At 44.6% G+C, this 21,184-nt stretch overlaps 8 protein-coding genes across 11 annotated transcripts; 2 read left to right on the forward strand and 6 right to left on the reverse strand.

The window, feature by feature from the left end:
• The first annotated feature begins 260 nt into the window (after positions 1-260).
• LOC120448611 (opsin Rh4) lies at positions 261-10,544 on the forward strand. The gene is made up of 2 exons (XM_039630721.2): positions 261-946; positions 9,837-10,544. Exons 1-2 carry the CDS (start codon positions 358-360, stop codon positions 10,382-10,384), a joined length of 1,137 nt encoding a protein of 378 aa, XP_039486655.2. The 5' UTR covers positions 261-357; the 3' UTR covers positions 10,385-10,544.
• LOC120448614 (probable palmitoyltransferase ZDHHC24) lies at positions 981-2,564 on the reverse strand. Its single transcript, XM_039630727.2, has 3 exons — positions 2,111-2,564; positions 1,609-1,706; positions 981-1,558 (listed from the first exon to the last, which is right to left on the reverse strand). Exons 1-3 carry the CDS (start codon positions 2,453-2,455, stop codon positions 1,135-1,137), a joined length of 867 nt encoding a protein of 288 aa, XP_039486661.2. The 5' UTR covers positions 2,456-2,564; the 3' UTR covers positions 981-1,134.
• LOC120448612 (probable E3 ubiquitin-protein ligase sinah) lies at positions 2,748-4,074 on the reverse strand. Its single transcript, XM_039630723.2, has one exon. It carries the CDS (start codon positions 3,814-3,816, stop codon positions 2,866-2,868), a length of 951 nt encoding a protein of 316 aa, XP_039486657.2. The 5' UTR covers positions 3,817-4,074; the 3' UTR covers positions 2,748-2,865.
• Positions 4,780-9,299, reverse strand: LOC120448613 (E3 ubiquitin-protein ligase sina). Of its 4 annotated transcripts, XM_039630724.2 has the most exons (3): positions 9,084-9,299; positions 8,537-9,016; positions 4,780-6,760 (listed from the first exon to the last, which is right to left on the reverse strand). In XM_039630724.2, the coding sequence occupies exon 3, from the start codon at positions 6,637-6,639 to the stop codon at positions 5,695-5,697; it is 945 nt and encodes a 314-aa protein (XP_039486658.1). In that variant the 5' UTR covers positions 6,640-6,760; positions 8,537-9,016; positions 9,084-9,299; the 3' UTR covers positions 4,780-5,694. The 4 variants fall into 4 exon arrangements, 3 of the variants coding, with proteins under 3 accessions (XP_039486658.1, XP_039486660.1, XP_039486659.1); XR_005616120.2 differs by lacking the exons at positions 8,537-9,016; positions 9,084-9,299 and having other exon boundaries at positions 4,780-5,513; positions 5,581-6,760; XM_039630726.2 differs by lacking the exons at positions 8,537-9,016; positions 9,084-9,299 and adding an exon at positions 7,080-7,094.
• Positions 10,545-10,745: 201 nt separating the features above from the next.
• Positions 10,746-17,724, reverse strand: LOC120448606. Its single transcript, XM_039630708.1, has 6 exons — positions 17,576-17,724; positions 17,196-17,517; positions 13,747-15,903; positions 13,491-13,690; positions 13,297-13,434; positions 10,746-13,233 (listed from the first exon to the last, which is right to left on the reverse strand). The coding sequence occupies exons 1-6, from the start codon at positions 17,582-17,584 to the stop codon at positions 10,885-10,887; spliced, it is 5,175 nt and encodes a 1,724-aa protein (XP_039486642.1). The 5' UTR covers positions 17,585-17,724; the 3' UTR covers positions 10,746-10,884.
• On the reverse strand, positions 16,074-16,865 carry LOC120448615. The gene has a single exon (XM_039630728.2). The coding sequence runs from the start codon at positions 16,776-16,778 to the stop codon at positions 16,092-16,094; it is 687 nt and encodes a 228-aa protein (XP_039486662.1). The 5' UTR covers positions 16,779-16,865; the 3' UTR covers positions 16,074-16,091.
• Positions 17,725-17,965: 241 nt separating the features above from the next.
• Positions 17,966-18,467, forward strand: LOC120448616 (transmembrane protein 258). The gene is made up of 2 exons (XM_039630729.2): positions 17,966-18,120; positions 18,172-18,467. Exon 2 carries the CDS (start codon positions 18,173-18,175, stop codon positions 18,407-18,409), a length of 237 nt encoding a protein of 78 aa, XP_039486663.1. The 5' UTR covers positions 17,966-18,120; position 18,172; the 3' UTR covers positions 18,410-18,467.
• On the reverse strand, positions 18,448-20,559 carry LOC120448610 (tumor susceptibility gene 101 protein). Its single transcript, XM_039630720.2, has 7 exons — positions 20,391-20,559; positions 20,206-20,290; positions 20,060-20,125; positions 19,713-19,988; positions 19,315-19,535; positions 18,914-19,260; positions 18,448-18,802 (listed from the first exon to the last, which is right to left on the reverse strand). The coding sequence occupies exons 1-7, from the start codon at positions 20,433-20,435 to the stop codon at positions 18,616-18,618; spliced, it is 1,227 nt and encodes a 408-aa protein (XP_039486654.2). The 5' UTR covers positions 20,436-20,559; the 3' UTR covers positions 18,448-18,615.
• Positions 20,560-21,184: the final 625 nt, after the last annotated feature.

Consider the following 21,184-nt stretch of genomic DNA (forward strand, 5'->3'; position numbering starts at 1 on the left):
TTCGTCATGTTTGAAGCTATTTTTGTGACACCCCTTTTTATTTTTCACATTTCTATTACTGTCCCCTGAAATTTTAGCCCTGACACGGTGTCTTAACGTCATTATTTTATAACCAACCCTTTACCCGTGATTGAGCGAAACACTTGCTGATATTTTTTATAGCAGACTGGGCAGAAAATCGTCTTTGCGGGCACGCAACCACAAAGTCTAATTGAATTTGGCCAGCACCGCAGAATGCGATATAAACGAGGCATCGCGGTGATTGGAAACAGTTCAGCCCTGTGGCGCACACAGAGCGAAACGGGTGGCGGTTAAGGCGTAGCGGTTAGGAATCGGTACGGTATCGGGTTAACCGGTATGGAACCGCTGTGCAATGCCAGTGAACCGCCTCTCCGCCCGGAGGCGAGGAGCTCTGGCAACGGGGACCTACAGTTCCTGGGATGGAATGTGCCTCCGGATCAGATCCAATACATCCCGGAGCACTGGCTGACCCAGTTGGAACCGCCCGCCTCCATGCACTACATGCTGGGCGTCTTCTACATATTCCTCTTCTGCGCCTCGACACTGGGTAATGGCATGGTCATCTGGATATTCAGCACATCCAAATCGCTGAGGACACCATCCAATATGTTCGTGCTCAATCTGGCCGTATTCGATCTGATCATGTGCCTCAAGGCGCCCATCTTCATCTACAACAGCTTCCATCGAGGATTTGCCTTGGGCAATACCTGGTGCCAGATATTCGCCTCCATCGGCTCCTATTCGGGCATTGGAGCAGGGATGACGAACGCGGCCATAGGCTACGATCGGTACAATGTGATCACCAAGCCAATGAACCGGAACATGACCTTCACCAAGGCGGTGATAATGAACATCATCATCTGGTTGTACTGCACGCCATGGGTTGTCCTGCCGCTCACCCAGTTCTGGGATCGATTCGTGCCAGGTGAGGTTTTTGACCCATTCAAATTTTAAACGTGTTTATCTGTGCTTTGAAATTGTATTTATAATGAGATTCTTGGGATTTCTTATTGCTTTTGCTGTGAAGGGTATGCCAAATTGACTTATATAAGATATTAATAATAGATGCGATGAAAATTATACAGGTAATTTTGGAGATAATGGAGGGTGTTATCAGACAGTACTGCTTGAAGGCTTAGTTTGCCACTGGGTTCCATCGTGAGGTAGAGGACTCCTAATGTGGGGCGAGAAAAAAGTGCAGAGGCCTCGTTTTCCCATAAAGGCCATGAAGTTCCTTCGCAGTCCCTGATTGTAACTTCGATCCTTCAGCGTATAGAACGTGGTATTCAGATATAGAGCTGGTATCTGATACCCCAACATTATAAGTGGCAGAATGCAGGCATATATGTTGAAAATAAAACTTATGTTCAGTGCTATTGCCTCGAAACTAATTGGTTTGATAAGCAGGATAATGTGTGTAATGTGAAGTATCGCATATTGCCCCCGCATGTCTTCATTAATTAAAAGCAGATGTATATGCGTTGCCAAAGACAAAAAAGATCCAATAAGCATGTACATTGTAAACCAGAAAAAGTACCTTTGAAAGAGATTTGGGTGAATTTACAATATTATCACTGTCATAATTACCTGTAATTATTGTGGCCAATGCAAGTCGCCGTGAAGATGCAGTGATGGTCCCGTCTCAGAATGCAGCATTTACACAGTTTGCAGTGCCAGGATCTCGGCTGTTTTGAGAGGCAAACGAGGTGGCTTAAAACTATTAATATATTTTTTAAATCCGATACCCGTTACTCAGCTAGTTAGAGTGCGAAGAAGAAATTTCAAGCTAATTATCGATAGAAATCTCATAAGTGTTGGCAATGTAAATCTTTTGGACGGTTTACCGACGTTTACATACGGACGGACAGACGTACGGACATACGAACGGACGGACAGACGGTTAAGGCCACTTCGACTCGGCTAATAATCCTTATTAAGAATATATTTGCTTAATAGAGCCGAAAACGCCGTCTTTTTACTTGTTACATACTTTTCAACGAGTAGCGGGTAACAACATGTAATCGTGTGCTATCCGCACCTCCACATTTCACAAATGCTTTTGCGTGGAGATACAGATACTACTATTTACCGGCACTAGCATCTGGCAGTGGTCACAGAAGTGCCACAGGTGCTCCTCCTCTGGAGACGGTATCTGCCGATCCTTGGGCAAGGAAGTCACCTCAGAGGAAGTGTGATGACAGGCAAGCATATTTCCCAGTAAGTTGTAGACGATGAACAGCGCGATAAGCCAGGCGATCTTGAAGAACAGTCCATTGGGGTCGTAAATCATGGGCAATATATAGAACATTTCCAGCGAGAAAAACAGGACGGTTCCTACTAAAACCAATCCTATGGCGGCGGGATGCACGATATTTGCAAACCGCTTCGGATGGGCGTCAGCTATGTACTTGCATCCATTCATCATGAAGCACATGGTTATGGCGTTATAAAAGATATAAGGTATACGAGTATTAAAGAATTATGAGTTTGCAATTTTAGTCTGGGGCTACGTTTGAAATAGGCACGTGACAAGTATCGAAATGAAGTAAAGATTGTCAATAAAATTCAAGGGATATACCTCCTATCTGGTCGGCATAATTATTTGATTTATTTTGTTTGTATTTTCCTAAACATTATTCATGTAACTATAACTGATGATGAAAACCCGGATTTCCATCCACTCCTTATATACATATTAAATAAGCCTAATAATAACTAAATTTAAATTCATTGGGCCAACTTGGCACATAAAATGTATTTATTCAATATCATTTATATAACACGCTAACGGCTACCGATCAGGGACGAAAATCCGATTTATAGGGTAGCAGAGATACGGTGGGATTAGTGGGTATTCCCTTGCACCTTCTTAATGACCACGTTCAGGGCGAGATTGCCGTCCTCAGAAAACAGTTCGACGGTGGACTTGTTAAGCACCAGAAAGTCCGCGTTGGTGAACGAGGCGAAGCTCTCTCGGATCGATCTCGGCTTGGATTGCCAGCGGAGAGTGCGGTTATGGGCATCCAGGGAGATATTATACACGAATTCGGCGGCATCCCGCATGGTTCCGATCATTCGGCAGGCGGTGAAGTACTGCTGACAGCCCTCCCCCAAGTGGATCTTCTCCAGCGAGAGGAGGAAGTGCCGCCCATGGCAGGACTGCACCATTGTCCAGTCGAGGGCACCCTCTAGATTGACATTGGTGGCCAGGAAGATGATGTCGTTGCCCTCCATGGTGATCACGTTCTCGTGCGAGCTCATCAGGTGCTGGTATACGTCCTTCAACGACCCCTGCCAGGAGCACTTGTCATCCGGATACGGGCAGAAGTACGGGCGCCAGTCGCAGTCCTCCTCGTGGTTGCTCTTTTCCGCGTAGGAGAGTCGCGCCCTGCAGCCAAAGTGCGAGTGCTTGCAGGGAAAGACCAGCTTGGAGGCCACCTTCTCCATGGCCAGGCTGCGGATGTTGGTCATGGATACTCGGCAGACGGGGCAAAGATTCACCTTCGAGCGGCAGGAGGAGCAGATCAGGTGACCACGTGCACACTGCATAATGGGCGGCATCATATAGCCAAAGCACACCGGGCACTCCAGCAAAGAAATCAGAAAGTCGTCTGAGGCACCACTGCGTATCGTGTCCAATGGCCCCTTGGCCACAATTCCCGACTGCACAGCCACCGAGTCCTTCTTCCTGGAGGGCACCAGTTCTCCGGCGGCTGTTGTATCCGGGGATTCCCGCTTGACCACCACAATTTGTGTGGTCTCCAACGTTGGCGCCGATTGACGACGAGTCAACATCTCAACGGATGCTGTTGCAGTTGCAGTAGTCCTTTGGGGATTAACCCGCTCCGGCCGGGATTTTAAAAGTGGCAGTGAGTTATCAATGCGCAAACTATTATTTCTAAGACCTAACAACCAAACGATTGTGTAAAAGAAAAGTGCCGATACAAATTTTTGTTTACTATTTCCTGAACACTTAAATTTGGTTTAAAAGGAATAGAAAAAAATTTCTGTACTAAAATATAACGAAGCTAAGTGTACACGTAGCTACTTTTACTTCGGAGCCTACTTAGTAATACTAACAACTTATTTAGATAGATTTGAAGAACACTCAAAAGATAAACCCAATTACCTCGAAGATAATCCAAACTAAACAGCTAATAACTGATTTGAATCAAACAGTTTACATAGTGGCGCGGTTTTCTTCGTCATTCAGCTTCCCAGATTAATTTCAATAATTAACGAGCATTGTTTACTTTTACTAATCACGTTTATTTCAGTTTTGTAGTTTTGTGTCTGTGTGAGTGATCTCATATGGTAGTGGCGCGGTAAATCGGCGCATTAAAAGCTAATTACGGTGCAGATGCTTAAAATCATTAATTTTTCTTCCGTTTTCGATTGGGAAACGTTGGCCGAATGGAAATCAAAACCAAAACATGAGCCAAACCGGGGAGATCGTCTAAACTAGGTAGGAATTTAAACATTAACATTGCTTCTTTTTCGTTTTGGGGATGGGAGGGAAAATGGATGGAGGGAAGGGGCAACTGTCTTTTTAGCATTGCGAAAAAAATTGTTTTCTTTTTTTTTTTAGTTTTTTGTTATTTTTTGATGGTTTGGCATGAACAAAATTGCGGGTCGCAGTTTCGTTTAGGCTGCAACTTTCAAACAACTCTCGAGTTATTACAGATTATCGCTATCAAATATTACTTTTCTTTGTGGTTTCGCTTTTGCCGCCATTGTTATTGTTATTAGGTTTGTTAATTTCGTTAAACTGTTCGTTTTACTTATTACCATTTACAAGTATTGTATAAAATAATTTACATTAACTAAACTAGACTTTGCAGTACATGTTCGAGTGATGAGTGACCTCCTCGCCTTCCTTGCTGTTCTGTTCGTTTTGGTGAGTGGGTCTGTGTTCCCAGTGTTCACTGTAGTGGGTGGTGGGCACGTGGGCACGCTCAGGCAGCTCTGCTCCAGGTGTGTGGCCCTTACGAACTAAATTAAACTAAAGCAGAACCACATGAACTAACAAAACGGTTAACACTGAAACGTTGAAATATAGTAGTGTGTGCGGTAACTGAAAAATCATGTCCTACAACTAGAGTACCAATCGAACCGATTAGACATACAAACATACAGGTCAGCCTCGATTTTCGCATTCGACAAGAAACTGTGTTAATTAAATCCGTGAAATTTTGCCAAGAGTATTGGACAATTTTCAGCAAGTAAGTTGATTTACACACAGTACAAAAATATGAAATTACGAATTTTTAATAAACTTATGCCATAAGCACTTAGCAATAGCTTTAATAGTCTTTCCATTTCGTTTTGGAAATTTGTGTCTTATACAGTTTTAAGTCCAAACAACACAAAAAATTTAGTACAATCATTACAATTTAAAAATCAAAGAAAACTTTGCAATACCGTGCCGAATGTGATAATCGAAGCAGCCCGATATTTCCATAGATTTATATACATATGCATGTAAGTGGCTCCTAGAATAGAGAATCATTTTTATAAAACAACTCTGCAAAACTCTTTCTTCTTAATCTCCCGACTCACAATTTGTCCATGAGTTAGACGCCTGATGCGAACAGAGGGCTATAAACTATATATGTATATGTATCGGAATAGTAAACACAAAATATGAAAGAACTCGACGAATGGACAGTGCGTTTAGACCAGAGATATGGTCACGTTGATGCCCAGGTTGCCATTGTCGGCGAACAGTTGCGCAATCGACGTGTCGAACACCAGGCAGTCCGAGTTGTGAATCGCGGAAGCCACGCCCTCGTGAATCGAACGCGGCATTGCCTCCCAGGTGAGCCGGCGTCGGTTTCCGTTTAACTCCAGGCGGTAGACGAAGTTCTCCGCTTCCTTGCGCGACCCAATCAGCTGAACGATGGCAAAGAACTGCTGGTGTCCGTCGTACTTCTCCTGCTTCTCCAGCACGAGCATGAAATGGTGGCCGAAGCAGGACTGCATCATTACCCAGTCGACGGCGCCGGGCAGGTTGATGTCGGTGGCCAGGAACACGATGTCCTCGCCCTGCAGCGTTGTGATGCTCTTGTGCGACATCATCAGATGCTGCATGACTAGGTCCAGCGGGCCCTGCCATTTGCAGCTGGCGCCCGGGCACGGACACAGGTAGGGCCGGCACTCGCACGTCTCCTCGTGTTCTGTCTTTTCCGTGTAGACCAGCGAGGCGGTGCATCCGTAGCCAGAGTGCTTGCACGGGAACTTGACGTTCGAGGCAACCTTCTCCATCGCCAGGTTGCGGATATTCGCCAGCGGGCCACGGCAGGTGGGGCAGCAGGTGAGCTTGGAGCGACAGGACACGCACACCAGGTGCCCGCTGGAGCACTGCAGGATCGGCGGCAGCACATAGTCAAAGCACACGGGGCATTCGAACAGCGAGGTCAAGTCGGCGGACATGCCCGCATCACCGCCACCGGCGGACGACAGCGACGAGCTGGACGACGAGGATGTGTTGGCCGAGGACGTGTTGCCGGCACTGGAGGATCCGGTCGAGGTGCTCGTGTTGGTGGCCACTCCCGTGGCACCGGCTCCTGCTGCAGCTGCTGTCGGTTCGCGGCGCTTCGGGTTGATTTTATTGGACATTGGAAGGGTTCTCGCGACGGCACGAATGTGTCTACAATTCTTCTGGGTCCCTGCAATTCTCGCCAGGTTCAGGTTCTTCGCCCCTCCGGTGGCTTCGGCAATGGCTTTCTTGTGCTTGTGGCTAAAACGAGACCGAATCACAGGTTGATAAGTAATGCGGCCAATTTAGTCATAGAAAATTTATTTTTTTGTTAATTTTGTTCGGTCAGTGATAAGAAACTCCAAAAAAGCAATAACCTACAATACAATATACATATCCGACCAAAAATAGATCTACGTTTGGTGGGAAAGACATCAGGCTTAGTTCACACAAAAAGAACTTATAAACGAATAATAAACTTAAGAAAAGCTGCTATAAAGTTCAACATATGCTATGTGCTTCTTATCGATTTTGCGCCTAAAGTTTGGAACGAACTACGGATTTCAATGTTCTCTCCTACGGTTTACCCAGTGGTTTTACCCACTGGGACTTGAGTAACAGGCGAGCTTTTTTTTCGGATGAAGTAATAAACTTTCCTTTGAATTGAAAAGAATGCAAACTCTGAACAAAATCTACTTGATTGCTATAAAAAATTTAGCTTAGGAGCCTTATTATTTTGAAATTTTTTCCTCAATATCACTACTTTTAGTCACCCAACGATCAAGGATAGTTCGCACTTCGATTTTCGTGCCGCTCAATAGAAAAGCCACAGCGATTTATCATACCTGACCTTAACCTTGCCGTGGATTCCCAATTGTTGTCATAACCGAAAAAAGAAAACACACGCATTTGCGTGTATGGGAATTGCATTTAAGCAATTACTTAAAGCGGAACGTATCGAACCAGAGTTGGTCTCCGAAAGTAAAGACCCAGCCCGAGGTCGCCGTCACGTCTCCGGTCGAAATGAAGGCCCGATTCCGATTCCAGCTCCGAGCCCAAGCCCAAAAGCCTCTTGGCGGCACGTGTGGAACGGCGCAAATATGTTGGCTCTTATCAGGCGGAGCTGACGGAGCCGACGCTGATGGACGTCCATTAGGGACGTCGACCCATTGCGGGATTGTAGGATGGTGGGTGTCGTGCCGGTTGTAATGGGTGTGGTTCCACGGGTTTGTCCACTTTGGACAGAATGGGCACATATGAGTGCGAACAATCCGCGTTGGGTGCTATTGGTGCTGTGGTGCGTTTATGAGATATATATCAATATATAGATATATATTTTTTCGTAATTGTTTCACTCTGGTGAACAAACTCTACTTGTTTTCTTTCCCTAACTGGAATTCAAATTTATGATAGCAAATTCGAGATAACTTATGTATATATTTGTCGTGGATTATTATAATTGTGTGTTAAAAATGTTCAGAAAAAATTTTCTAGTTTCGAAAACAAATTCAACCCTCAAATTACTTTGAACTGAAAAAAAAAAACCTTCATATTTTGTAACAATATTTTTAAGAATGTTATTTGAACTTTTGCCATTATGAATTTCGTTACTTCGCCCGCATAAACGTATAATCGTAAGCGTGGGGCACGCAATGAAAAGTGCGTAACGTAACAAATGCAACGGGGAATTGTGGGAGAAGGGCGGAGAATGGAGGGTGGCAGCCGCGGGGAGGGCAACACACACTTACAACACAGACACAGATCGCACACACATAATTAACAGTTCGTTTACGTTGCGTACCGTTGGAATCGTTCATACGGGGTAAAAATGGTAATTGCCACAAAAGTCATAGCCATGAATATAATTAACTTGGCTTCTGCTTTCATGAGTTGCAAAATGGTAAAATAGAAAACGTAAGTTGCGGTGCAAAGCGAAATGCGACTATCTTTTTTTTTTAATCCGCAATTAAGAGCGGCTAGGCTGCAGTATAAACAGCAACAACTGCGAAATACATAATCGTTGATATGTAAACTTACATGGCAGGCTGCCTCCAAGAAATTGTGCCGAGGTAGTGGTGCCCCGCTGCGTTGGTGTGTGTGTGTGTATGTTTTATTTTTCTTGTTATTTTTTTGTTTCCTTTTTTATCAGTCAGCCTTTACGGCCATGCACACACACGCACGCATACAGGCAGCATGTGTGTGTATATATCCTAGGTGCAAGTTCCGTTTTTTACGTAGCTATTTGTTGTTTTTTTAACTACATATATAATCAATGCAGGTGGTTTTGCTACTGCACACGCACACTGGGAAAATGGAAAAACAGTTTTGATTGCTTTTCGCCTTTTCGTTCACCTTGCACCGCACCGAAACTCGAAATTCAGGCGTGAGCTAATTTCATTTGGCTTTTTATCTAATTTTCTTTAACGCGACCCGCACACACACATTTATTCATGTTTAGCTTTACTTGTTATTTTTGCCTTTTCTGCCTCTGTGTTGCTGCTGCTGTTGTTGTTGTTGCTGCACAAAAATAAATCATTTGCATTTACACACAGCAGCGAAATGGTTTTTTTTTCGTGTGTCTCACTTTTTCTATATTGCGTTCTCTGATCGCCGAGCTTGGCGTTTATTGCACTTGCATTTGCGCGGTGTGGAATTCAGTCTTTTTCGGCATTTTCCATGTACGTTGGGTGTGATGCCTGCCTTGGTTGGTTTATTAATTAATTTACTCTACTAAGTTTCTTCTAATGTCCGCGTCGGTTGCAGAGATGGAACCTAAATCGTCGTCTATTCGATTTAAGATAGTCGAATTCAGGCAATCGACAACATCGATGAGCCTCTTCTCTTGTTACTATCATCTACTGTTATCGAGTATTTAACAGCCTTGCCACTTTTTGTCAAGTGAATTAAATACCTTTTAGATTACGACAAAACGAGTTTAACGCTTAAAGGATTTTTAAAGGATAAAAGCTTTATATATAGTCTTAGGTATAACCTAACTTTTACAGTTATTATATGACATGCATTTTTTTTCATGTCTCACATAAATAACATTTTACCCTCTATAGAATTTGCGATCAAACAAGATATGCAAATTTATAAAAAGGAAATAAAGTTATCGATAGGCGATATCATGGCTTTGTTATTACGTTTGACGGTAATTTTAAATGCATGCAAACTACATAGATTCGACCACGAAATTAGAGGAAACAAATTTGACTTGAAAGAAACTCTTGTTGACTTTCGCAGAAGAGTAAAGCTGTGTTTTACGGATATGCAGTTATCAAATATCTTAATATCAAAAAACCCAATAACCGTCTTTATTTTTATGCATTTCCAGAGGGCTACCTCACGTCATGCTCCTTCGACTATCTTTCGGACAACTTCGACACCCGGTTGTTTGTGGGCACCATCTTCTTCTTCAGCTTCGTGTGTCCCACGCTGATGATCCTTTACTACTACTCGCAGATCGTGGGTCATGTCTTCAGTCACGAAAAAGCTCTAAGGGAGCAGGCCAAGAAGATGAACGTAGAGTCGCTGCGCTCCAATGTGGACAAGAGCAAGGAAACGGCCGAGATTCGGATAGCCAAGGCGGCTATCACCATCTGCTTCCTATTCTTTGTATCCTGGACGCCCTACGGCGTAATGTCGCTGATCGGAGCATTTGGGGACAAGAGTCTGCTCACACCAGGAGCCACGATGATCCCGGCCTGCACTTGCAAACTGGTGGCGTGCATAGACCCATTCGTCTATGCCATAAGTCACCCCAGATACCGCATGGAGCTGCAGAAGCGCTGTCCCTGGCTGGGAGTGAACGAAAAGTCTGGGGAGATCTCTTCTGCGCAGTCCACTACCACCCAGGAGCAGCAGCAGACCACGGCGGCTTAGAATCAAGGATAATTCTACTCTCATACAACTGACCATGTAACACGAAAGCCTGGGAAAAATATAAAACACCAAGAACGAAACAGTGAACAATTAATGTTATAATTTGTAGTAAAACATTCCTGAGTTCGAAATAAATGAATAGTAACTTATTGCAAACGAATTACAAAATTAGTCAGTTTTTTATTTGGGCTTCGGTTCTCAGATGCCATAATATTTCTACTTTTACCTATCTAATGTAATTATTTATTCTATATTTTTGTTTCGTGTATGTTTAAAGGAAATGTTTAAAAAATTGAACTCTAATACTTAACACAGTTGCTTGAAAACTTTTCACTTAACTATTAAAATCAAAAATTCGAGCTTTTTTCAAAATAGTCAGTTATGTATTTATTCGGTTTTTGGGTAATATCTTTCAGATACCCGTTGTGAAATCTGTTGGCATTTGTTAAACAAAATGAAAGTGACCCCCCAGAAAGAAATCCCCTGAGCTTGGCTAATCCTCAGTTGCACATTAGGGAATGCAGTCGAATGACCGCACGGTAATCGTTGTGCGACAGCAGGCCACGCTGCGATCGCTGGAGCACTCGGTTCAGCCGCTCTACGGTCTCCGTATTGGAGGTCATCTTGAAAAGATCATCGAGGTACTTGAGCGCTTCGCGTGACCAGAACATGGACGGTTTGTTGGCGTCCTTGTTGATGCTGCCAGGTTGATTTTCACCCATTTCAGTCAATAGACGGTCGCACTCCGGATTGAGAGTCTGGCGCAGCTGAAGATCGGCTCGCGATCGTTGCTGGGGATTATTGTAGGGCATCTGGTTGATCTGCGGACGTCGAAGATGCTGCGGATTTTGCTGATTGTTTTGCTGCTGTTGTTGCATACGTTGCTGTTGCACACGTTGCTGCTGTTGTTGCTGTTGCAGACGTTGCTGCTGTTGCTTCTGTTGTTGCTGCTGGTTTTGATGTTGCTGCTGCAGACGTTGCTGTTGCTGCTGGCGTTGTTGATTTAGTTGCTGCTGAGCCTCCTGCTGCTGCTGTTGCTCCTGAGCTTGACGTTGCTTCTTTTTCGAAATTTTTGGAGGTGGCGGCGGAGCCATGTCCTGCCAAGATGGTGGAGGAGGAGTAGGCGATGGAGGCCGTTTACTAGGCGACTGCGGATGACACTGCGGTTTCTTTTGCTGCAATCCCAGCAGCACAGGATCTAGGTGCAACGAGGGCAGGCGATTCTTTTGATCCAGTCGGCCATAACTGTTGAGCAATGCGTCGTAATTCGGATGCGGATATGCCGTGAAGATCATGCGCCAATGGTCCTCGATCTCGTTGCGCATCTGTGCCGTGGCGTTCTCATCCGGCGAGAAGTTATCAATCAGGCGACGCAATAAGACCACCAACTGATCGAGATGTGTTTTGCCATTAAGAAGTCCCGCCTGGCCCACGAGGATCATGTTAAGCTGACGCCGCTTCTTTTCTGCCATTTTAAAGCCGTTTTTGGTGTTCATCTCCTCTAGCTCCTTGATGCGCATGTAGTGACTCTTGGCGTTTCCTAGATTGGTGTTAAGACTGTTGATTCCATCCCGGATAAAGCGGATTAGCACATCGATACGTTTGGGGGGTTTCTGGCTCTGGAAGTCAATGCTCTTGCGTTTGACTTCCTGATTGCGTCGAAGCAGTTTCAATTGCAACTCTTCTTGATGCTTTTTAAGGCCATAGATTACCAGAACATAGCCGTAGTCCTTAAAGTCCATGCGAACGCTAACTTGACACTGTTTGGCGGCTGCGGCCAGAAAATTTCGGCCCTCGGGACTGAACAGGTACTCGGATTGATCGCGCGCCATGATGATTTTGCCCTCGCTTGGAACATCTGGCAGTTCTTCACTGGAATCCGGATCGGGATTGTCGTCGGTGCGGCGACTGCTGCTACTGGAGTTAACACACATGGAAATTCCTTGGAAGTTGGAGGAGAGTTCAAAATCGTCACTACTTAGGGGTATGACATCAGGTAGAGAGGACATGGGATGGTCGAGCGGAAGTTCGCTGGTGGGTTGGGCATCACTGGTTGTCGAGCTGGGTAGTTCAAAATGCTCGGAGAAACTGTAATTCGAATCCGAGTCTAACTCATGGGGTGCCGTCAAAGGTGTTCTACTTGGGCCAGCCTCCTTTTGTGGATTGTCGAAATTGGTGGTTATCTCTTCACGCTGAACGGAGGACGATGGATCTTCTTGATCAGCGTTATTCATGGATAGCTCCTTATCGGATTGGCTTACAACAGGCTGTACCTCCACTAGCTGCTCGCCTTCCTGTTCGTGTTGCTCCACTTCAGGTGGAACCTCTAGCGGTATCACCTCTATAGGTTGTTCCTCTGCAGGTCGATTCTCAGCGATTGTCTCGACAACAGGCTTTTGCTTCGTGAGCGATTTCTTCGCTGTTCCAGTGGATACCACCCCTCGAGCCGCCTTCACCTGAGCATTGGGCACATATTCATGGGTATACATCTTTGCTGGAATCTCCGCTAAAGCAGTGGTTGACTTTCTCTTGACTGACTGGACTTTTGCCAAGTTCGCATTCACAAGAAACTTAGCATAATAGCAATTTTTGGGCATACTCGGTTTATTCCACTTAAAGTGGAAGGGAGTTTCAATGGCAAAAAAGTCGCTCAAATCTCCAAGATTACCGATAGGACCACCGCGATTCTTGTACATCTTTTGGTGTGACACAATCTGGCTTGTGTAGTTCGTGCTACGAAAGTCACCAATCCGCTGACGGCAGTTCTCAAAAGGATGGCGTCCGGCGCAGTAACTGCACTGTACGTTTCTATACTGTACCCTGGTATCCAGGTCAGTGTTTGATCGAGTCTGTTAGAAAAGAAAAAATGAAGATTGCACTGATTTCTACATTGAATGATAAATGTGTATTACCGTAGAGTGGTATCGACGCCACTTATCCGGACAGTGATCCACGCCATGTCCCCTCATTTTGCACAGCTGGCAGACCAGGCGACTATGGAAGGAGCACTTGTTGCACTGCTGCACGTAAGTTTCCTGCTTTGATCCGCACTAAAGATAGAGAAGGCGTTGTTTATTAGGTTCGAGTTGTAAGTGTTGTTACCTACACCAAAACAAATAGCATTGGGACAGCGGGGCTCGGCATGACCAACAGTTCCGCATAGAAAACAAACGAGTGGCTTGCGGGGACGCGGGCACTTTGATCGAACGTGTCCCATCTCAAAGCAGTTGGTGCACTTGGCATGGGAGCGGGGTCGTGCCACCGGATACCTGTCCGCAGTGTTGATCCTCCACTCTTGGCGATGAGCTGCAAGTACAGTAGGTTAATGCTGTATTTGTTTATTACTAATAAGTCAACAGCACCTGTCATCATTCTTTGGAGCTTGTAAACAGAGAAGTTTTCCCCATTCCAACTGTCATTATAGAAGCTGCACATCTCTTCGTTCCAGCCAATGAGGTCGCCGCTTTTTGGCAGACTTTCGTCTGTTAGCTCTGGCAAATTATGCTCCACTTGTATGGGCTGCTCTTCGTTTGGCAAGTCTGTATCGTCCTCATCTGGATCCGCCTCTTCGAGCTCGTTGGAAGCATCCATATCCTCCTCGAAACGCACAGTGGTGTCTGCACTTTTGTCTCGAGAGTCTTCTTCATCCGATAGATATCCACTCGCATTCATTTGTTCCTCGTCCTCCTTTTTTTTGGATTGGGCATCTAGACGCTCGAAGACTGCTGTTAATCGATCAGTCATGGCATCGCGAAACTCAGCCTCTGCTTGGGAATCCGCATCGGATCCGATAGAAACGGTATCCATAGCTTCGCTAGTTCCTTTTTGTATCTTCTCCCTTCCTTGTCCTTGCTCTTGATTAAGCAGTCGCTCGGCTATTTCCCTGGCACTTGGCAGTTCATCTTCGGACGAGGATTCTGAGCTAGCATGCTGGATTGTTGAAACTCTTGGTTTTTGGATACGTGTAGTCTTCTTCGAATTGTCATCAGAGCTATTTCTGGTGCTGATTCTACGAATCTTGCGTTTGCATCGCTCCACTGCCATACCACGTGCTATGCCAGGAACTCCAGTAGAATGGACGCCATCCTCGCTGTCGGAATCATCCAACCCATCGTCGTTGTTTGGGTCAGATTGGCTGTGATTGTTAGTTGAACTGGAGCGTTTGCGCAAACGCTTAGTCTTTTGGACACTGGACTCCACTACCTCCTCGACCGAAGAGCTGTCCGATGGCGAATCTACGTTGCGTATGATCGTCGGCGTGGTCTTGCTTTTGGCCTTTGAGTAAATGCCACTTTCCGTGAGGTCAGATTCACTTTCGTAGACGTCCAAAGCTCTGAATTGCTGCTCGTCCACACGGTAGTTTTTCTTAATTTCCTCCAGTCGCGAAGGAGGAACAAATTCATATTCCGATGAGGTATCAGCCGCAGGATCATGTTCTTGATCTACAGATGTATTTTCCGCAACATCCTTATCTTTTGGTTCCTCCCCAATAGCTTCCCTTATAGCCGTCTCGGTCAGCACCAGGAGATCTTCATCATTGGCGTTCTCACGTTCGGCCAACAAGCGAGTAGTGTCCTTCTGCACTATGAAGTCATCGCTGGACATGACGGAACAACACGGTGAATGCATAGACGGTGTGGTGCTGCCAGCAACAGCACTCATCTCCTCCGGTGCAGTAATGCAAGACAAACCCATTTTCACGTCTGTGGCGTCCATTGCATTCTCCTCGTGAAACAATTGGGATGAGGTACAGGTCTGCTCGCCGTCGCTCGTGTCCAAATCGATGATAGGAGCTGGCGGAATTGGTACTAGAACCACATCATCGTCATCGGAGGATCGGCTGCTTTCCGCCAGGTTGACAAACTCCACCGGTGCAGATTGCTGCTTTCGCTGTTTTTTATTCAACTGAGCCTGCTTGGATTTCTGTTTCTTATCTGCCAGACGCTGAATCTGCTCCAACTTGCGATTGGCTTTGCCAAAGGGTCCAGGTCCTGTTTGCTGATGCTGTTTGTTCTGTTGCAGCGGCTGCTGTTGTTTTTTCTGCTGCTGTTTGCTTTGCTGCTGCTGTTGCTTGTTCTGCTGCGACTTACTCTGCTTCTTGGGCGGGCAGTTTGGTGGGATGGCGACTAGAAGTCTCTGGTCAAAGCGCTCCTCCTCGTAGGCTTCGTGGTTCACTTTGGTGGGTGCGGTTGGCTGTGGTTTTGGTTTTTGTACTACTGGCGTCGCCTTCTTCTGCTGGTTTTGATGCTGCTTGGATTGCTGATTTTGTTGCGGCTTTGGCTTTTGACTCTGCTGCTGTTTCTGTTGCGAATTTTTCTGCTCCTGAGGCTGTTGCTTTGCCTGTTGATTTTGCTGTTGTGCAGTTTGCTGCTGTTTAGCCTGTGAATTTTGCTGCTGATTCGATGGCTGGTTTACTTTTTTCGGTTGATTAGGCGTTCCTTTTTTGGGGGACAGCAATAGACTTTTGTCCTTCGGCTTCTCGACATCCTTGGGTGATGAAGAGAAAGCTTCTTCAGTAGCTAAAAGACAAGCATCATACGTTATAAGGTGCTTCTTAATATCAACTAACAAATATGAATATCATATTCCACGACATCTAAAATTGTATAATATAACACATTCTTAAGAAGACTTAACCAAACATTTTTTCTTAAGCCAAATCCCTGAGACCAATTGAAAAGGCAGTTTCTGAACTAGAAGACCAATTTTAATACCAGAGTGGGTTTAGCATATGACTAAGACGGGAATTGGACATGTCGTCACCATCGACATCGTTCAGCTTGTACCCTTGCAGTGTCAGATCCGACAGTTGCGATTCGCTTATGTGGAAGAGGACAAACGCCTCTGCGAGCAGATCGGATCGATTGGGCCACAGTAGGATCCGCACCGCTGTGCGGAACTCGTCGATAGCCTCCGTGATCAGCTGCTGAGCCTCGGACAGATTTGCGAGTGGCGTCATCATCCTTTCGCCCAACTCAGATTGCTTAGCCTGCACTTTGAGAGCCTGCTCTAGTTGCCTGACCAGCCGCATGAACACAAACCTGCGGTAACGATCTTCAAAAAACTGCCGCGGCATATCAAACTGACTCATTTTCCGCTGAACCAAGGCGGAGAAGATAAAGCCATCCACACAGGAGCCCAGCACACTTACGCTGGCCATCAGTACGATTGCGGATAGCATGTACTCCACTAGCCGTTGGTTCAGTTCGTCACACCAAAAAAACAGATCACGACCATGCCGCGCCAGTTGGTAATGGAGCAGGCAAACAATGCAGACAAGGTCGACAGTGGCCAAGGCCAAGGTGCAATGATTGAAATGGCCCATCCGCCTTTGAAACACTTGCAGGCCGCACCTGCCCAGGCTTAAAACGCGGCTGAGGAAGCAGGTCATCATGGGAAGGTTATGGAGAATTTTGAAAGCAAGCCAACGAAATAGTTTTGAAAAGGATGTAAGCAGCCTAATGCCCAAAAGCTGGTCTGATCCCCACAGATGAGAGTATGAAACGGGCGTCTTAAAAACTGTGAATGGCGCGGTACCAAAACTAGCTAGGAATACTTAAGGCTATTATTCAGGTGAGAACTAACCAAATTCTAATTAATCGACATTTTATGATTAATTATGATTATGAAGTAAATACATACACTAAATTAGCTATAATTTAGGTTAACTAAATACTCTTATAAAATTCACGTAATTTGTTTTGAGTGAAGGAGATGTTTAAAACATTCACGGCTATGAATTTTGGTACTATTTCTGTACCACCTTATGGTTTTAGTTACTATATACCATTTATCACTGACTGACACTCACCTGGTGTGGTTTTGTTTGTGGTCGCCTGCTCCTCCTCCGCCCGCATCACATGGCCCTGCCCCGCAGCTCCCTCTCCGTCGATCCAGTAGCGTGGTTTCTGCTTGTTGTTGATCACTCGTGTTCCGCTGACGAAACGATGTCCGGGAATTGGATGCTTCTGCTGTGGAGGCGGTGGCATGCTCCTGGCATCCTGGTCGCTGGGCGACTCCTTCGCAGGTTGATCCATGGCAGTGTGGTGTTCCTCGGTTCCATCGCTGTAGTGGATCGAGGCATATAGAATGGATTCCAGCTCGTTCAGCCGTTCGCTGTCCATCTCCTCAAGCTGTGGATTAGGAGACATGACAATGGAACTAATAACAGGTATTTGGGGCAACACTCACATCACTCATATTGCGCGTCTTTGTTTTCCTTTGCTTTTGATTTATTTTTCCTGCGCATTGATAAAAAGTAATATAATGAAAGAGAGCACGTTGATGGACGAACTGGAAAGAGAAGGTAATCGAGGCAGTGATGGCACTCTGGCTATCGGAATGGGGTCTATCGAATAGTAAACTGAAAAGCTAACAGAAAAATTTGACATAATAATTCATTTCTTGCCGAATAGTGAAAACGCACAACACTAATAACAACGAATAACATTTGAATTGGTTTCAGTACTCAAATTAACACTGAATGTAAAACATTTTCCAATGTGACATTAAAGAATTAAAATTATTTTCCTACCCAGTTAATTTTTAATCATTTAAGTGATTTCTAATTTAAAATTTTATACTTCCTCCGAAAAATAGTTCTTGTGTTTCGATACTTGTAAGCAATCGATTGTGGGTGCCACCAATAACGATAACAGGAGAAGCAACCCTAGCTGCCGGGCCACGTACAATTTGCGTTAAAAAATAACAAGAAGTAATTAGAGTTAAAATACAATGTAAGTGTGCTGAATTTATAGCTTAACTGGATAATTAACTTGTACTTTTAGAATGGACGTGATGCAGCGCTACGTTTCGCCCGTTAACCCGGCCGTTTTCCCCCACCTTGCTACCGTTCTCTTGGTCATCGGAACCTTCTTCACCGCCTGGTTCTTCATCTTCGTGGTGTCCCGGAAAAGCTCGAAGGAGAGTACCTTAATAAAGGAACTGCTGATTAGCCTGTGTGCCTCCATTTTCCTGGGATTCGGTATCGTTTTCCTACTCCTAACCGTCGGTATTTACGTATGAGATAAAAGACCATTCCGCATAGAAATAAACTGAAGATCTGATCGTGGGCGTAATCATACATGAGGCCTTCGTTTTATTAAGGTGTATTGTAATTCCAATTTTAAAGATTCAATTTGCGCTTAAAACAATTTCGAATATATTTTATGCTAACATATAAATCGTCTACACGTGCTCGCACTACCCCGTCGAAAAAAATCATGGCTCTTCTATCCGGCTAGACCAGCCTTTTGTCTGCACTTCTGCATTGTGGCCCGCAGGATGAACTGTTTCCGGGACAGCTGGCGTACGTGCTTGAGGAAGGTCTCCAGGTCGATGACACCTCCACGGAGACCCTCTCCTAGGTAATAGATGGCATCCTCAGTGGCCGCTTCGTCGGCATAGGCATTGAGTAACCTGCAAGTGAAACAAGTATTAAGACTTTTGCAAAATGTAAAAGCAACACGCTAATCTTGGGAGTTCTTTGTAGGCGGTATATGTTGCTGTTAGAGCTAACATTCAACTTACTGTCGGTATAGAGGCGCTGTGGTGGTCACTGCTTCGTCGGGGTTAATGGCCTCGGCGCTTTCCAGAGTTTCCAAGCTCTTTTCCAGCTCCTGCTCCTTATCCTTTAGTACACTTATGTTCTTTTGCAAATCAACCTGTTCGCGCTCGAGACGCGATATAATGGCATCGATTTTGGAACTGCCCTCGACCAACTCCTGCTTGGTGCGATTGAGAGTTTCGATCTCGGCATGATACTGATTAACCTTCTCCTGGATTCGTCGGCGCAGCTTGTCTTCGACAGCGCTTATAAGTGATGCTTTGATGTGCTCCTCGGTGATAGTGCCCGTGGAACTGGGATTAGAGGGGTTCTGAAAAGATGAACACTATAACAAGCTGTTTTAGGATTTTGATCAAGAACTTACATATCCCGCTGCTGGTGGGTAACCACCCGCTGAAGGTTGCGGAAAATTCATGTATGGCGGATACCCGGATCCGCCAGCTGTACCAGCGGGTGTCGGGGGATACGGTCCGAAGTTGGATCCTGTGGGATACGGTGGAAAGTTGCCGCCACCAGCTCCGCCAGCTGTAGGATAAGGCAGAAACGAGTTGCTGCCACCAGGCCCGCCAGGCTGGTGCATATAAGCTGGAGAAATGATAAATGTTTATAAAGTATGTAACATAAATATTTGGAAAGTATTAAGCAACATGTAAATAAATGACTCAGGAATTTACGTTAGTGAAATCGAGAATTTTAGGCGAGACAAAAATTAAAGTTTCTTTTTAACTATATTATATATGCTATTTAGAACTTTTCACTCACAGTTCGTGGGATATGGTGCTGCAATTTGTTCCTTTGGCTTTGAGTACACCGGCGGATGTTCTCCGAAGGTGACGATCATCACCTGGATGAGCGAAAGAAGGTCGGAGGAGTTCGGCTGCCAGTCGTGCAGGTAGGGTAAATAGACCTTTCCATTGTGATCCACATACATCGAGACCTTTATCTGCATGGTGGGAGTGGGTTTGACAAAACACATGGGTGCATTCTGCGGATGAGTGTCCATCAACCATATACAAATAGGAATGTAGTACGTGTTATCTGGTAGTAAGTGAAAAAAAAACATTCATTATCTTGCATTATCAAGAGGTATTTATTATATAATGAATTACTTTTGTAGACCACGGGAATAGTGCCCTGTATGGTGAACAATTCCTTGGTGCTGCCATCGTTAAACACTAAAAGAAAATGTATAAATAATATATGTACATACATATGCATTTGGCCAGCTTGGAAGCTGTTATCAGCTGATGCTTACCGAACCTCTGCAGGTCGTAGGTCAAGCTGCGGTACGAGGTGACCACGTCCACCACGTCCTTCTTGGTGGCACCCACGTACTTATACTGCAATTAAATCCATTATATCGTTAATTGCGTTTCGTGCAGAAGAAAGAGAAACCAAAAATCTCAGAGAATGGGCGGATGACTCATAGACGGGTCTTACCTTCGATAGGTACTTTAGTATTTGTGACTCCTCAACCGCGGGCATGGTGCTTGGCAAACCAGATCGGCCTCAATCGAAATCCTCTTAAAATTTTGATAGAATTTAAACTTTTTTCGTTTTGATGGCAGGGAATTTGTTGAATGAAAACAAAAAAATTTGACGAACAGTGTGCCCACCTCTTTTTCCCCAGTATACCAAATAACGCCTTTAATTAATGTAGCTTGGCAACTCACAGCTAATGGGTCACATTGGAAGAAACTGTATTGAGGGAAAGTAACTTTTCACAGTTTTTCCAAATATTCGCCTCTACCACAAAAGATTAAACAAAATCATGTTTCGACTAGAGCCACAACCAAAACCACTGGTATAGCAAAATACAACATTTTGGTATTGTTTTTTTGAATGAACAGCGTTGCCAGACTCTAAAACTTTTAACGGTAAGAAAGAATTAAAATAGAGTTAACACATTGAGTACAAAGAATACGTATTAAGTTGATAAGAGTTTCGAAGCTTACCAACTATTACTAAATAAATACTATTTCTATTTTAAGAATTATATATTCAGATTATATATATATTGTTTATTTAAACATAAAATCCAAGTTTTATATATAGACAAAAGAGTATTTACATTTTAAATAGTAAAAGTTTGTATTATCATTTCACCACCAAGCATTTTTCAGACCACCAAGTCCAACTTATGTACATATATTGATATTTGCAGCAAAGCAAATCATTTATGTGCGTTGCTTAAACTTCTAACTTATTTATGAAACAATCAGATTTCTTTGAAC

This window comes from Drosophila santomea, chromosome 3L (assembly GCF_016746245.2).
Source record: "Drosophila santomea strain STO CAGO 1482 chromosome 3L, Prin_Dsan_1.1, whole genome shotgun sequence".
NCBI lineage: Eukaryota > Metazoa > Arthropoda > Insecta > Diptera > Drosophilidae > Drosophila > Drosophila santomea.